Raw genomic sequence first — 17,867 nt, 5'->3', positions numbered from 1 at the left:
CAAATAATGGATTCTGGAAGAAATCAAGACCTTTCCTGTCCAAGTACTGTCACCACTTTTTATTACTTGAAGATTAAGGGAATAGTGAATAAAGCTGTCTGCCAGACAGCAGAAAAGGTAAGAAATAACATTGTCTCTAAATGTACCTCACATGAAAGTTTTCAGAAATAACATTTATAAAATTAAACTTTCTATAAAAAGTTACTAGAAAACCCAACTCAAATCAGAACAATGGAAATGTCAAAATATACCAACATTATATTTGTCAGAACCTTGAAAATGAAACGTCAGGATAGGTCAAGTTGTAGAATCGTCTAATTTTATTCCACCTGGTTTTAGAACAAAGGCAGATCCAATACTGATTTTTAGGAGATTTTGTAGGGCTTGGTTTGTTTTTGTTTGGCTCTTTTTCTACTCTAAGTTTAATGTAAGATAAATATTTAGTTTTTGCTATTAGGGTTCAAAAAATTTATACAATGAGCTTTAGTTTCTGGTTCCAGAGGTCAAATTCAAGCCACTGAATTCAAATTGTTCCACTTTTTTACTAATTGTCCCTTCCCTCTCATATATATCTCAATTACATCATATATATATATTTATATGTACTTTTTTTTTTAGGCTCACCTTTAGGTATGGGTGTTAATTGTTAACCATGCATTATGAATCTTTACAGAAAATGAAGAGAATTTCATTTTGATTAAGTTGTATTTAACAAGAAGTTTTATCCAATTTAGTATTTTATTTACATTTTCGTGTATATTTTAGAGTCCCTACTACATGACAGCACTGAGCTAGATATTTTATACACATAATCTAATTTAAGAATACTGGGCTTACCTTGTTATACATATATATATATATATATATATATATATATATATATATATATACACACTGCCTACAGATAAGGTAAACGAATATTTTTGTGATCAAGCAACCTAAGTTATATCACTGATGGCTTTCATATGAGCAACATCCAGCCATTCCAGCATACTTTATGCATATAGCTTAGAACTTAGTTCATAAAAACTGTCTGATCCAACTTAAAGAAGTCTCAAAAAAAAAAAATTAAAGGCTGTGTATGTCTGTGTGTATGCACACAAATGTGTGTTAGATGACTGATTCAAACCTAGGCAGTCCAATTATAAAATCTTTGCTCTTAACCACTAAGCCACTATATCCTGGAAAAGAAGAAAGGTGTGACTTTTAGAATGGAAATAACCGATTTAGGTAATAATAGTACTTCTAAAATAAGAAACCATATTTCTGAAGTCAGTACACTAAGTATCAGCATTAAGTTATAAAAACACATTTGATGAAAATTTACTATGATAAAGATTTTTTTTTTCCTTTTGTAAATGTGCTTAATTTCCAGAAAGTTTCCAGCTTTGTCTTTTTGGATATTATATCACCTAACATTTTTTTTAATCTCTTTATAGAGTTTTAAAGCAATTTGGTATCTAAAACTTTATATAATCCTGCCAGCAACACTAAATAAGGCAAGTATGATGATTAATTGGATATGTCAACTTTGCTGGGCCACAGTGCCCAGATATTTCATCAAACATTATTGTAGATGTTTCTGTGAAGGTTTTTCTCGTGTTTTTTTTTTGTTGTTTTTTTTTAGATGAGATTAAAATTTAAATTACTATACTAAGTAAAGCAGATTACCCTCCATAAAGTGGGTGGGCCCCATCCAATTAGTGAAAAGCCTTAATAGAACAAAGACTGACCTCCTTGGAACAAGAAGGAATTCTGCCAGCAGATTGCTTTTGGTCTCAAACTGCAATTCTTACCTGGGTCTCTAGCCTGCCAGCCTACTGTGCACATTTAGGACTTACCAACCCTCTTTGAGATTCAATTCCTTGAAATCAATCATTCAATCTCTGCTCCTCCCCATATGTGTGTATGTGTGTACATACATATGTATACACACATACACACACACACACACACACATATCCTGTTGGTTCTGTTTCTCTGAAGAACTCTAAATCAAATAGCAAGGTAGTTAAGAAGTCTAACAAAACAAGGAACAGGAATTCACATCCTCATTTTTGTCTCTAGTCATTCCTGAAAAGATACCAAAATTATCAAGAGTCTATGCTAGAACTCAGTTTTCATATCCAAACCACTCAGCCAATGTCATGTTCTTTTTCTTTTAAAACTATTATTTGACAAAACTAATCAACTCTGCAAAACACTATGGCAGATCCTCAAAAAGTTAAGCATAGTCACCCATATGACCCAGCAATTCTACTCCTAGGTATATACCCAAGAGAAGTTAAAACATATGTGACACAAAAACTTGTATATGAATGTTCATAACAGCATTATTCACAGCAGCCAAAAAGTAGAAACACAAGTGCCATCAATTGGTGAATGCATAAAGAGGATGTCCATAAATGCCGTAGTTCAGGGAAAAAAGAAATGAAGTACACACAACAATGGATGAATCTACAACTTGGATGCTACAACTTGGATGAATCTTGAAAACATGCTAAATAATACAAAGCAAATGCAAAAGGGCACATATAATATGAAGCCATTTATATGAAATGGCCAGATTAGGAAACTCCATACAGACAAAAAAAAAAAAAAAAAAAAAGATTAATAATAGTTGTCAAGGGCAAGGAGGAGGTCAATGCAGAGTGAACGCTAATGGAATATAGGATTCCCTACTGGAGTGATGAAATGCTCCTGAATTAGATAGTGATGATTGTAAAACCTTGTGAATATACTAAAAACCACTGAATTGTACACTTTAAAATTGTAAATATTAACAGAAGTGAATATCTCAATTTGAAAAGTGTTAAAAAACAATAACACTAATCAACTTACCTGGCCTTTTTGTGGTGCCAAACAACGAACAACTTCATCCACCATTACCGGAATATGTAATTTAGTCATGGCTTCGAAATCTCTATCTTGAGATCTGTGTATCTCCTGAGTTCCAGTTTGATCTGTTTGCTCCTGGGCTTCATATTCATTATATCTTTGTGCTGTATCGTGTATTTTTTTTGGCCAGACACCTAAATTAAATATGCCAAATTCCAACCAGCATGAAAGAAATTCTTTATAGATTCTACAAAAATATGGGTATCGAAGCATTCTGTAGGTCAACAAATCTAGAAAAAAAATTAAAAATATCATGATTGTTGATTTTTAAAAAATATACAATTTTATATAACTTTTTAATGTGGCCTGATAAGCTCTAAAACCATTAACGTTTTAATGATCAGGGATGTAAAAATTGATCATTAAGTCATCATTTTTTGGAAATATACTTTTCTAACCTTAATTAACTCTAAAGAATGGATTCAGTGCATTAGAACTATTTATTTAGAAAAGTTATCTGGCGGGGGGTTAGGGGATGGGGTAACAAGGTGATAGGCATTAAGAAGGGAACGTGATGTATTGAGCACTTGTGAGCAGTTGTGACGTATATACAATTGATGAATCAATGAACTCTACCTCTGAAACTAATAATACACTATCTGTTAATTAATTGAATTTAAATTTAAAAATAGCTATTTGGATGATTAAAGGGATTACGAATATTATCCTATTTCAGGTTCAGGTGGTCTTTTATTCTAAGCTCTTCTATTTGTTTTTCTCATGTTAAAGCTTCATCTTCAGTCTAACTTTGTTTGAAAAATTGTCCCTGGAAAAAGATATGCATGTTTATCCAAAAAGAAATGAGGGTAAAAATCAGTTTGTGAAAATCTTGCAGACTTGTTATGAATATTCTCCTGATGAGATTATCTCACCATGGCCTCTATCAGTAAAGTATGTTCCAATTTAAATTATAACTTTATAAACACTCAACTGAGCATACTTTGGCATGCTTTGTGTGTCCCCGGCCCCCCCCAAAACAAGTAAATAAATAATTAATACATTCCTTAACTTTCTCACACTTGTTCTTTTTGATTCTGCAATCTGTAACTGTTTCAAATGCAGAGGAAAAAGTATTTATGAAATATAGTAACAGAAAACCTTTTGGAAACACTATGCTTTCCATATATTAGATTTTAAGCAACGTTTTTAATACTACTACAGTAAATACCAAGTTAACACTCTTCTTCCTTCCTTATAGATTATTGGTTATTTAAGAATAAGACCCACATCTTTATATCCACAAAAGCAGATGCACACTAGGTGCTTCATAAGTGTTTTCTGGAGAAGAAAAAAAAAAAAAAATGAATGGATGGAAGGGTAAACTCTAGATTCTACAGAATATTTTTATCAAAACTTACTTTAGGAAATTTCACCTGCCTGACTGTACCAAAAACCACATTCTCAAAATGCTTCAAGAAACATAAATATCTCCCCCACCAAAAAAAAAACATAAATATCCTGCTTAAATATGCCTTCCCTTCCTTTTGCAACAGAAATGAAAAATGTTGAAAAGTTGATCACATGTAATGACTAGAAAAGAAATACATTTATATTATATAAATATAATATATAAACCAACAAAATGTTACCTTAAGGAAATGCCAACTTTACCTAAGACATAATCCACAGAATTATGTGGCAAATGTGACACAGGAAAAATATAGGAAAAAAAAAAAAAAGACTGGAAGTAAGTGTTTAAATAATATTTTGGATGTTCACTGGTGACAAGTTAGCCAAATTATTAATTGTGCCTCGTGTTTTTCAGAAAGCTTATACAAAGTAAACCCAACTACCCACTAACCTAGTGTTTGTAACATTTTTCAAAATAAAAGTTAACAGTTGCTGGACACTTACCAAATACTACTAAACTCATTCAATCCTTACCACACCTCTTAGAGGTAGGTAGTATTATTTCTATTTTACAGATGAGGAAAACAGAGAAGTAATTTGCCAAAAGGTCATATACCTAGAGAGCTATAAGGCTAGAACTGCAACTCCAACATTCTATCCCCAGAGCCTAAAATCTTATCTTAGCCTCTATGCTACAAACATAGACCACTGGTTCTATTTATTGCACCCATGTAATTGAATGGTACTTTAATTACATTGACCATATATTTGTACTATCTCATGAATTAGATCCTTTTTCTGTAAAGAACCAATATCCTATTACTTGGTCCTACTCCATTTGGAAATACAGTATAACAGAGGACATGCAATGTATAGGCCTAAATAGTGGAATGTGGAATATTTAAGCAGTCTACGCTGTATGTCCAGATATAAATACGTGAATCAATTCCAATACAGGAATCAAAACCCCATAGGAAAAAGCAAGTAGAACAGATAGGGGGAAAAATGCTTCTTTTGCTAGCATTTAACTCTTTTCTTCTGCATTCAATTTCTATGTATTTACTCAACTTCGTTCCAGGTACAAAGCCTAAAGATTTTATTATGCACTAATTGGCTACTAACGTGGGTCAACATGGAGAAAGGACTTCAATAATTTTCCTCTTTGGTTGTTTCCTGAATACCTCCCTCAGAATGGAAAGGGGCAAGCTCTAAATTAGGCAGTCCCATCCCTTTAGGCAGCCCGGTCTCCTACCAGATAACCCTGAGCACTCCTGCAGCTGGCTCCGAACCAAGCACCCTAAATGACGTAAGGTAGTTTGTTTCCTCCGGTCACAAGAGGGAAGCGGGGAGTCGGGAAACCTGACCGCTAGAGCCAACTCTGTGGTTTCCCTAGGTAAGTCATTTAACTTTGCCAGCAAAGTTCAGTTTAAGCTGTTGAATCCAGGGAATTGGCCAGGTTACCCTTTCAATTGTGGGAACACGAAGGTGAGGGATACCTTTGAAAGCTACTTCCTCAACGGTGCTACCAATTACCATCATTGCACTTGGCCTTCCCTCCGGAGAAAACCGTTTGAAACTTTAATTCCTAAGGCCAAAAACCCAGCCTGGAAGCTGGCAGCCGAGTGCACAGAAAGTGAAAGAGGTTCTAAAGTTAGGGAAGAATGCATCCTTTTGCCTAAGAATTACACTCGGAAGAGGGAAAACGGTTTACAAACTTCTGAGCTCAGATGAATGAGTGTTGAGGAGAGGAAGCGGGAGCAGGAGCGTGTTTTCTTTGTCCTGGGCGAATCCGGCGACCCCTGGAAGGTCCCCCAAGGGCATGGGGTGGGCTCCAAAAGAGCTCCGGGTCTCGGCCACCTTCTCCTCACCTGAGGCACGAAGAATTCTCAGTTGGCTTCTAACTCGGGCCAGCGACGACCACTATGGTGCCAGAGAACGTGAATCTGCCGCACGTCTAAGTCCCAACCTTGGGGGAAACTTGCAAGGACGGACAGATTGGCCCCACGTCCGCCCCAGCAACACAAAACCGTCTGCCTTTCGTTCCGCTGTTTCCAGGACCCAGCTGACAAAGGGTGCTGCGGGCATGGGGGTTTCAAATAGTGTTCCTGGAAGGGGCGGGAATAAGAACCTACTCCTGCCAGGTTTAAATTTACGTTTACGTGTTTTGTTTTGTTTTTTAACGTCTGAGGCAAGTTTAAATCTAACTTTCCATTTTATCCTTAATCTCCACTCTGTTTGGTTTATTATGAAGCTATGTTAAATTTCTGTGTTCTTTATAACACAGCCATTAGTCATACTCCAATTTCTAACAAAAGGTGGGAATTTCTGTCTCGTTCAGCACTACATGTTTTTAAGATTTTGGTTATTTTTCCTTCATTTCGTTCCAAAATACACCAGTCTCTTATACTTTCTGCTATACTCCTTAATGTTTCGCCAAACTAAACAGAAGCCAGCTGGCACAGTGATGGCATTGATTGTAACATTAAAGTTTCTTTGCTTTAACTATACAATTAAGAATATGGACCTCATCATCTGAACGTGCTAAAGGGCAAGTGTAAGACAGAATTTAAAGTTAAATGTAAAATAAGCACCTACATTAGGTGTGGAAACACCTGTTGGCAAGCCTTACAATGTGGGTGTCAAAAAAGATGATATCTAAAACACTTCTTATTCACCAAAAATCAGTGCAATTTTACAAGAAATTGGCTTTTCAAAAATGCCTATTTTCAGAATAGATTAAGAATGCATCTTAAGATCACTTAATTTAGAAAATATTTCTGAGACAAAGTCCTCAATTCTGAACTGGCTGGTTTGTACAGTTAATAATAAATAATTTGGGGATTTTATGAAAACTTCAGTTTTTTTTCTTCAGTAAAATAAATGGTGCCTACATCTCATGGACTGTTTTGAGAATTAAATGAAATAACATACATAAAGTTAACAAAATGCCTGGGACACCAATGGTAAAGTACTATAGAGTGAATGCATATTTGAAATAAAAAGCTTCTCAGTTTTATTACCAAACCCAGCACCATACAAATAACTATTGCATTAGCTAAGATACATGTAATATAGCCAGCAATTAGTGTCTTTATTGATGCTCTATCCAGAGTTCAGAAACAATCATGTAACATGAATCAGATACAATACAGTGCTTCTGATTTTCTTCAGTAGGAAATAAATGTCCATATTATGGAGGTTTTCATATATTATTTCACTTGTAATACTCTGCAATGTGTTGTGCCATCCTATTTATTATGGGGATAAGCTCCATATAAGAATATAAACTCCAAGAGGGCAGGGACTTTTACTTATGCTATTATGTCCCTAAAGTCTACAATCAGAAATTGCTTAATGGATACAATAATGTTAATGTAAAGAATAACAATGACATTCAGATCACACTATTAAAAATATCCTGACAAAGATGGCTTAGCAAACATATTTCCCATTTTTTTTCTGGTATTTTTTTCTTATTAAAGCATACATTCTGAAATATCTACAATCTAAGACTTACAAAACCACTGCATCCAATAATGAACTAGAACAATAAATTTAAATGAATTTATTTCGTAAAGTCATCATTAGAAAGAAATGTAAAAACAACAAAACACCAAATAGTTTCAGTCAGCAATAAAGGGAGTAGGCCTGGGAGTCCTGAGAAATGAAGACTGGGGCCTCAAACCAAAAGCCCTGGACTTTCAATTAATTGAAACACTGACCCCAGTTCGATCCAGTGAAAGTGGCTAAAAGGAACAGGTCCCTACACCTACCAGAGCATGGGACCCGCGCCTTGAAGGCCTCACTACTCAATAAAGAAAAGGAGAATATAAACATTCAGAACCCATTAACCCACACCCAACAGGCTCCACCTCTCCCACAAGCAGACGGCACAAGCCAACCCCTGCCCTCTCCCGTCTCACTCACACCCTGAACCCCGGGACCCGGCCATGCGCCCGCGGGTCTGGAGGTGGCCTGATGATCCCAGGTGTCTACCTCCCACCGGCAGCTGAGGTCTAGCCCCGCCCACCTCGGGCGACGCCTCCGGAAACAGCCGTGCGCGTTGCCCTGGCGACGCGCCTCAAGGCCGCTTTCACTGAGCTGCGCGGCTGAGACTCCTGGCGCCAAGCGGCAGCGCGCCACGGCAACGTCCGACGTGATGGCGTAACGAAGTCGGCAGCCAATGAAACGAGGTGCTGAAAAAGCTGGCTTGGGTTTGAATCTTGTGGCTGAGTTTGAATCGTGGAGAGGCGGACGTCGTAGTGAAGTGTCGTGGTAATCTTTGCTGGACCTGAGGTGAGTGAGAGGCTCGCGAGGAGAAACCTCTCGTCTCGAGACGCTCCTTTTAATGACCCATCTCGGTGGAAGCGGAAGGCTCCTGGGGCTGCCTTTGGAGTAGATGGGCTTGTTGACAAATGCGGAAGGGTTAAGTAGTGGGTGTGTGTGTGCGGGGGTGAGGGTGGTTAGGGTCCCTGGGGAGAAAGTGAAAGGAAGAAGGAACTCGAGACCCCGCTAGAGCATAACTCTGCCTGATCAGGAGCCCTCGACTGCTCATCAGGAAGGGCAGAAATCTCCTGCCTTAAATTCTGAGGAAGGCGGAAGTTTTAAAAGGCATCCTGGCCCCTTTCCCAGACTGGCAGAGCACTTTCATTGCCCTGCACCTTACAGTGTCTAAAGTTCATTCCGCACTCCTAATTCAGAGTGTTTTGTTTCAGATACAGATGTAAATGTAACTCTGGGCTTAACTATCAAATAAGGAGTTTTGGTTCTCCAACTTAAAAACTTTTTGTCCTGCAAGGTTCTGCTGTGAGCCTGGCAAAGGTCAGTCGGGAACCTCCTCTGAGTCCCAGTTGTAGCATCAAGACAAGACTTGCCAGCACTGCCTAGCGGGATTGCCAAGAATGGTATGGAAGCGATACTGCTTGGCAAAATGCTTTGCGAATGAAAGGTCCTCTTGAACCTTGAGAATAAGTCCTTCTACTGTCTGTTCTTAGTTTCTGCAAGACTCTTTTAGGAGCTCATTAGGCACTCAGTTACAGTTACTTCTGTTCATGAAAAGAACCGGAATTGAATATTTTTGTTGTATAATACATAGTTTAGGTTAAAAAAAAAAAACTATTAACTATCAAGTAGAATGTATTAAGCATTCTACAGGTTTTAGTTGGTAGTTGTTATTCCACCAGCTTCAGCACTCCGCCTTGGATTTTGGAAAGTATTTATGAACTTTGGTGCTAGAGAATATAAGAACCAAAGGCAAGATAGTGTTTGTTACTAAGTTTCTATTACCTTGTAAGAATTGTCTGTTTCAGTAAACAAAGATTATCTTGCCTTTAACAGTAATAAATTAATCTCTTCTGTTACTGAACAAGTATTTGAAGTACATAAAATTTTCACTTTAAAAGTGCATCTTGTCAAAGTGCATTGATACCTTGAATCGATTAAGGTACACAACAAAATCACGTTTATGCTGTCAACTCTATGAAATGTAGGAGGAAAAAAATAGCCTAGATGTTAGTGCCGCCCTTCACTCCATTTGAAATTTCTTTCTTACATGATGTTTTTAACTAGGAGAAGCACTGGCTCTAACACTAAAGTTAGTTCCAAGGACAGGTGTAAGTTGCATAGAGACTATAAAAGATAGTGTATGGAGGATAGTTCCCGCTCCTAGAAAGTGTTTGTTGAACCTGAATCTAATTCAGATTTAAGCTTGAATTTAAGAAATAATTCAGAATTGTATGACTCCACATTCAAAATAATTCGTGCAGCATTTCTGTTCCTTTGTTTGAAAATATTCTGTTCTTATTCCAGTGGAGCATTGTTATTAGGGAACATGGGCTTTGGATTTAGGCCTGAGTCTACATTCTGGCTCCTCACTTACTAGTTATGTCATCTTGGAAAAATTACTTATCTTAAACTAACTTTCTGTTTTTGTAAAATGGAGACTATTATAGAATATACCTTATATGATTGTTTAAGGATTGAATGAGATGATGAATGTTAACTGGTTTTGTTTTGTTTTTTTTTAAAGATTTTATTTATTTGACAGAGACATAGCGAGAGAAGGAACACAAGCAGGGGGAGTGGGAGAGGGAGAAAGAGGCTTCCTGCTGAGCAGGGAGCCCGATGTGGGCTCGATCCCAGGACCCCGGGATCATGACCCAAGCCGAAGGCAGACGCTTACCGACTGAGCCACCCAGGCGCCGCAAAATGTTTACCATAATGTCTGATATACAGAGCATGCTCAAATGATAATCATTGTTGTTCATTAGTAGTAGTTATGACCTTATTGACCTAATTTAAGAGTTCTCAATTAATAGTGTATTTGCTAAGAATAGATAACTGTTTGATATCCCACAAGCAGAGAGAATCATACTTTCAGTTTTATTTCAATATTCATTCAAGAGCTCCTTTCCTGGGCCCTGAAGTTTTTATCAAAAATAGGCAAATATATATTTTTAACTTCTATGAGAAAATTTCTGGAGACTATATATTTACAAGCAAAAGAATAGTGATTTATTTATTTTTTTTTTTAAAGATTTTATTTATTTATTTGAGACAGAGAGAATGAGAGACAGAGAGCATGAGAGGAAGGAGGGTCAGAGGGAGAAGCAGACTCCCCGCCGAGCAGGGAGCCCGATGCGGGACTCGATCCCGGGACTCCAGGATGATGACCTGAGCTGTAGGCAGTCGCTTAACCAACTGAGCCACCCAGGCGCCCCAAAAGAATAGTGATTTAAATACTTCAGCTTTACATCCAGTTAGTCTGAGTTCAAATCCCATGTCTTGTGCTTCCAATAGTGTGACTTTAGCCAATTAACTTAATCTATATTATAGTTATCCCTCTGTAAAATAGAAATGATTATAAATACCTATATCATTGGATTGTTTGGGGGATTAAATAAGAAGTATGTAAATTGCTTAGCAATTTCTATTTGTATACTAAGTGTTCATTAGAAAGTATTCTATAAATACAACATTATTAAATGAAGGATTGTACTTACGGTAAATTTTAATACTTTTTTGTTTTGTTTTGTTTTTGAAAGGAAAATAACTAGTCTTGTTTAAAATCCAAATGATACAAAAAGATATACAGTAGAAAATAAGCCTGCCTGTCACCCATACCTTCATAATTCCCCACTATGGGGCAACTGATGCTATCAATTCTTGTGTTCTTTTCCTAAAAGAGCCCATACATATAAAAATATGTATGTCTTTTAAAAATACAAATGGTTATATGCCAAGTCTGCTATTTTGCACTTGTTTTGCACATGTATCTTGAAAACCTGCATTAGTTCATTCATTCATTTATTGAACAAGTAAGTACTGAGTCCTAAATATTGAACAAGCCCTGTTCAAGGTTCTGGGGTACAGATGTAGTCCGTATTCTCATAGTATTTATATTCTAGAGGGGAAACAAGCAATAAATATGTAACCAAATGATACATATTTTCCAATTAGTCTAGATGCTAAGAAGAAAAATAAAGCTGGTAAGAGATAGAAGAGGAAAGAGCAGGGTGACACTATTTTGAATGGAATCTTTAGGGAAAGCCTCTGTGAGGTGATATTTGAACAGAGACATGAATAACGAACTGAGAGATTAAGGTTTGCAAATCTCTGAAGGTAGTGCCTTCCAGGCAAAGAAGAGAAAGTGCAAGGCCATGAGGTTAGAACAAGACAGAATGTTTTAGGAACACTAAGAAGGACAGTGTGACTGAAGCAGAATAATCAAGAGGGAGGATACCATTTGAAAAAGAGGTCAGAGAGGTAGATGGGGCCAGATGTAGAACCTACTGGACATGCTAGGGAGTTTGCATTTTATTCTTGTGCAGGAAGTCATTGGAGAGTTTGGAGCTGGGGAATGACAGATACATAACATGATCTGATTGCTCTTGAAGAAGGCATCTGTACATACAATCAAGTAAATAAAATTTATTATTGTACTTGCATATAATTGGGGGTGAATCTTTAACTTAATTGGCTTATATTTATCTTGGGTGAACAGTACCTGCTTATATTATAAGTTTAGAATTTGCCTCTTCAGCTTGGTTTATATTAGCTTGCAGTTATTGAAGAGAATTAGGTTTTTGTTGTTTTTTGTTTTGTTTTTTTTAAAGATTTTATTTATTTATTTGACAGAGAGAGACACAGTGAGAGCAGGAACACAAGCAGGGGGAGTGGGAGAGGGAGAAGCAGGCTTCCCACCGAGCAGGGAGCCTGATGCGGGGCTCGATCCCAGGACCCTGGGATCATGACCTGAGCCGAAGGCAGACACTTAACGACTGAGCCACCCAGGCGCCCCGAAGAGAATTAGGTTTTAACACTTCTTTATTAAATATAGCAGAGGGATGAGTTTTTCTATGCAAGTGAATATTCCAGAAAATTAGATGTTACCCTTACTAAGTGACATGGTGTTTTAACCACCCTCAGTGATTATTATAAAACATGATCTTCCCACTTTCCTAATTTTGTAAACCAGAACCGGGCTCATTAGGAATATAACGATAAAAACATACAGTCCCTTTAGCTGTTATTTCTTGTCACTTTCTTATACTTCTTTCCAATAATCATAAAATATTAGAGCTAGAAATGGACCTTAGGTATCATAGAGTCCAATCCTCTCACTTTATAGGTGAGCAACTAAAGCGCCTTCATTAGCTTCTTCATTGTTCTGTTTTATATTCTATTTTGTCTTGACAAATACCTTCCTATTATAATGAACAATGGTGTTGGAACTGTTTATCTTTAATGTTTTAGTCCCACCAACAAAAATCCTACCAGCTTACTCTTGAATCTATTCAACAAATACAATTAGGAATAGATATGACAAAATTGGTCAGAGCCTGTGATACTATCTTCTGAACAGTCATGTGAACAGAATTTTTTTTTTAAGATTTTATTTTTAAGTAATCTCTACACGCATCTTGGTGCTTGAACTTACAACCCCAAGATCAAAAGTCGCATGTTCTACCCACTGAGCCAGCCAGGTGCGCCTGAAAAGAATTTTTGAATCAACATGTTATTACATAGGTAACAATACTTTGGCTTTTCTGTTGCTGCTTCTTAGTAAACATGGTCAAAGATTTACTTTCTGTGTGCCTTATTCAGCATCAACTAGATGTCCATCTCTTTTACTTGGCCATGTTAGGACAGAAAACTGGCATTATGTATTAATGTAGGGAAAAACTTCATTAATCCCTGGAGACATCAGTATATTTGAACATAGACTAATTTTTTACATTTTGGTGATCCTGTTGACCTTAGGTATTTTTATTAAGAAAATTATTTTCACTCATTTGTTTTGAAAAAGTCCAGAAATGTGTGATACTTTAAAAATTAAGATCGATGTCTTTCTTAAAATCTGTAACAAGTTGTAAAACAAAGTTGTATAGAGCTGGAATTTTAACCTAAGGTATCTGGCTCCAACATCTAATAGTTAGCATATTGAGTTGATTAGTTAATTAATTGACAGGAGATCCCATCCAACCTTGAGATTCTAAGGTCTATTTCAAAATAATTACCTGATGTCTTTTTATGCTTATTTAACTATTTCATTTGTGTGTATTTTATTTATCATTGGGGGTGAAAAGCATTATTCAGTATCCCTAAGAGGTTTTAGAAGTCTGTATGGAGATCAGTTTTTGGTATCACAAGGAATGCTAAAAGGAGTTCAGAAATGCTAAACATCCTCTAATACATGTAACAGTTCCAAACAAGGAAGATTTATCCTACCCAAAGTGCCATCATGAGCCCATTGGGAAACAATAAAAGGATGAGCCAGTGTCTTTGGCAAGAAGAGACAGGAATGGGGTAGATAGGGAAGAGAACTGACATTTACTGAATGCCTCAATACACTTAATACTTGTTATCTCTTTTAGCCTTCACAGTGCTTTGAGGTTTCTTTTATGCAAATGAGAAACTGAGACTCAGTGAGGTTAAGGAAGTTGTCCAAGGTCATAGAAGTGAGGTATAGGTGCTGTGTGGAACTTGGTTAGACAGAAGTTCAAGAATGAAGAAAGAGCAGAGTAGTAATTCATCTGGGACCTGACTGTTAGAATCCAAATGACCATCCTTACTTCTTCGGTGTTCTATTTTTGGGGGAAGGACAGAGTCTAAAAGGAGTGCCATGCCCGGTGTCTCCTGCTTTTAGATTACTTTGGCTTTATTTGAATTCTTTCCAAAAGTATGTGGTTTTATGACATATTTCAGCTTCACTGTTGTTATTTATCCCATTTAAAAAAACAAAATATCTTTTTTAACCTTTCTTCCCCTTCCACCATACCATTTCTTTGCTCACTTTTGCAGTAGTATTTCCTGTATTTACTGAGTCTTCTCTCATTCACGTTTTTGTCCCACCATTCCCCCAAAACTGTTCTTCTCATTGGCTTCTGTGTTACTAAATCCCATGGTTACTTCTTAGTGTGTACTTTACCTGTTAGCAGTATTTAACACAATTGATCAACCTGTTCTCCTTGATTTAAAGATTACCCAAAATCTTAATGCCATTTGAAGCATTAAGGCTCTGAGGACAGACTTTACTTCTTTAACTTGGGTTGCAACTGCCTTGACATTTCCACCTGGATGTCTATTAAAAGTCTCAAATTCAAGAAGTCTAGATCTTCCAACACTCAGGCCAAGAACTTCGGAGTTATTCTTGAATCCTGTCTTTCTCTCATACTCCACATCTATCAGGAGAATCTATTATCTTTACCTTCAGAATGTTTCCAGAATCTGACTACCAAATTGTTCTGAGTTGACATTATCTCCTGTCTGTACTACTTCAGTGTTCTAATTAGTCTCTATTCCTTACAGTATGTTATCTACACAGCAGTGATAATGATCAGATTATATCACAAAACAAAAAATTAAATCACACAAACACAAGACCCTGGTAGATCTCTTTACTGAAGTATAAGTCAGAAGTCAGACCCTGGGCTTCCTATTAGACTCAAACACTATAGGTAAACCATATACAGTCATAGGCTACCCAAAAACCTAGCTTTGATTTTCACAAGGGCTTCAGCCCTATATTAGTTTGGCTTATGGTAATGGACAGCAAAAGATCTCTCAGAATCATCAAGGTAATGAAGGGAGAATTTTGGTTTATGAACTATTTTTAGTAAAAGTGATCTTGGCTGCAAGCCTCTTGGCAGTGGGAATTGATACACTGAGGCTCATCCCTACGTGTCTCACAAACCCATAGGGTTAAAAATAGTCCAAGGATGCATCAATTAGTTAGCCCGGGTATGAAGATGATGAAGATAGCATATACACCATGGTGTATTCAGAGATCTGAATCTGCTCTCTAATGATCTAAGTCTAGGGTGCATCAATATTAGGTTTAAAATTTACGGTCTGACTTTCAGACTGCCTCACATAAAAATAAAAAGTAAAAGCAAAGATAAACTAACAAAGATCGGTAGTTTGGAAACCTCAACTATCCAGAAATTAATTGAGAATATAAAAGTTAAAACTAAGAAAAAAAATTAAAAACCTTTTAGATTTTCTAATTTATTTATTCATCAAATACTTATATAGTCTACCCTGCGCTGGGCACTGTTTTAGGCTCTTGGAACACATCAATAAGCAAAACAGATTTTTAAAAATATACATGTACTTAAAGAGTACATAGTTTAACTGGAATAGAGAAAATAAACATAATAAGTAAAAAGTATCTACCTTTTGGAGATGGTAAGTGCTTTGGTAAAGAATAGAGCAGTATAAGGGTAATTAGGAATTGGATTGGCAGTTTTTTTTTTTTTTAAAGATTTATTTATTTATTTGAGAGAGCGAGAATGAGAGAGAGAGAGAGTACATGAGGGGCGGAGGGTCAGAGGGAGAAGCAGGCTCCTCGCTGAGCAGGGAGCCCGATGCGGGACTCCATCCTGGGACTCCAGGATCATGACCTGAGCCGAAGGCAGTCGCTTAACCAACTGAGCCACCCAGGCGCCCTGGATTGGCAGTTTTAATCAGAGTAGTCGGGAGGGCAACATTTGAGCAGGGACTTGAAAGAAGGGAGTTAGTCATGTAGATACTGAAGAAAGCATTTGGCAATGGAGAGAATGGCAGGTGGAAAGACCCCATTGGGGTGCTTGATGGGTTAGCTGGAATAGAGGGAGCAAAGGGAAGATCAATAAAACATGAGGTGAAAATGGAGACCATTTAGAGAACTTCAGCTTGTATTCTGAATAAAATAAAGAACCATTGGAAGGTTTTGAATCTGGGAGTGAAGTGTGTGTGTGTGTGTGTGTGTGTGTGTGTGTGTTTAAATATATTTCCAATAACATTTACCAGGTAAGTGGAATAGAATTAACACCTTTTTATAATGAATACTATATGTCAGTCATATTGTATACAATAGAACTAATATTCATACTTTATTTTCTTTTTTAATTACAGAGGAATATTCAGGCATTCATTTAAACAGGGGAAGCAAGATAATCAACAATGTCTGTTACTGAGGAAGACCTGTGTCACCATATGAAAGTAGTTGTTCGTGTGCGTCCGGAAAACACAAAAGAAAAGGCAGCTGGATTCCATAAAGTGGTCCATGTTGTGGATAAGCATATCCTAGTTTTTGATCCCAAACAAGAAGAAATTAGTTTTTTCCATGGAAAGAAAACTGCAAATCGAGATATTACAAAGAGACAAAATAAGGATCTCAAATTTGTATTTGATGCAGTTTTTGATGAAACTTCAACTCAATTGGAAGTTTTTGAACATACTACTAAGCCAATTCTTCGTAGTTTTTTGAACGGATATAATTGCACAGGTAATTGTTTCAGTTAGAGTTTAATATTTCCATCTGATTTCAGTCTTACTTTAGAATGGACATCTACTTGGCCCATTCTAAACATAATCAATAAGGTGCTTGTTTACTAAAAATTATTAAATTCAGTAGAATTTCACTGTAAATGTAGACTTTCTTTGAAATTTAGGCATTATACAAAACATATAATTTGTGGAACTTTCTCTTCCAAAGTCTTACTATAGTCCCTATAGACAGTCATCTTTTCAATTTCCTATGTTATTAAACCACATGGGTCTTGCAGTTGATGCCAGATTTCTCACAAGTTGTATTCATTAATATTCCCGCTGCTTACCTATACAACTGTCTATCCCTGAGAAGAATTGGACATTTCTGAACACTTGGCAAGTTTCTTCACAGAACCATTTCTCTTTATTGTACCTTGAAAAAAAATGTTAAAAGCCCATGTTAATTGAGTATCATGTTCTATTTTAGCATATCTTCAGCCCAGAAAGCATCTCTAGTACTCTGGATAGATCTATAGTAATTTGCCTTTCAAAATGGCCATGTTTATTTCCTAGAAGGAGATCTAAAGGCCAGTTAATTCAATACTTAGAAGGCACTTAACACCATTATTTATATCTTATTTTTGTAATTACCACCATTTACGACATTTTCTTTAAGATACCCTAAAACTGTAATATGTTTCACTGTCTTTCACTGACTCATTCAGTTTTATTACAGAAGACTTACCCTCTTGGTCAAATAAGAATAGAATGTGGTTTATTGATTAGAACTGCTATCATTCTCATTTTTAAGTGTATATTGTTTTCTCCATTCATGAAACTCCGTACTGTCTCCAGAGATTTAAATT

General features: G+C 36.6%; 2 protein-coding genes across 5 annotated transcripts in view; one reads left to right on the top strand and one right to left on the bottom strand.

Moving 5' to 3' along the window:
• METTL15 (methyltransferase like 15) overlaps window positions 1–8,401 on the bottom strand; it is a 241,580-nt gene extending 233,179 nt beyond the window's left edge. For 2 of the 4 annotated variants that reach the window (XR_004680688.1, XM_035012481.1), the window contains exons 1-2: window positions 6,117–6,369; window positions 2,842–3,128 (exon numbers count right to left, since the gene is read on the bottom strand). Coding sequence is in view for 3 of the 4 variants with exons in the window: in XM_035012481.1 (XP_034868372.1) it covers window positions 2,842–3,111 (270 nt within the window). In the remaining variant the exon portion in view is untranslated. Of the gene's footprint in view, window positions 1–2,841; window positions 3,129–6,116; window positions 6,371–8,278 lie in introns of those variants that run through there. The other 2 variants (XM_035012480.1, XM_035012479.1) reach the window with 2 other exon arrangements.
• Window positions 8,402–8,445: 44 nt separating this feature from the next.
• Window positions 8,446–17,867, top strand: part of KIF18A (kinesin family member 18A) — a 91,049-nt gene continuing 81,627 nt past the window's right edge. The window contains exons 1-2 of the mRNA XM_035012478.1: window positions 8,446–8,544; window positions 16,645–17,017. Of these exons, the coding sequence (XP_034868369.1) occupies window positions 16,693–17,017 (325 nt within the window). The 5' untranslated portion in view covers window positions 8,446–8,544; window positions 16,645–16,692. The remainder of the gene's footprint in view (window positions 8,545–16,644; window positions 17,018–17,867) is intronic.

The sequence above is a fragment of the Mirounga leonina genome, unplaced genomic scaffold (assembly GCF_011800145.1).
Source record: "Mirounga leonina isolate KUSES-001 unplaced genomic scaffold, KU_Mleo_1.0 Mir_166, whole genome shotgun sequence".
NCBI classification, from domain to species: Eukaryota; Metazoa; Chordata; class Mammalia; order Carnivora; family Phocidae; genus Mirounga; species Mirounga leonina.
The sequence above is the reverse complement of the archived record's forward strand: the minus strand, read 5'-3'. Positions and strand labels throughout refer to the sequence as shown.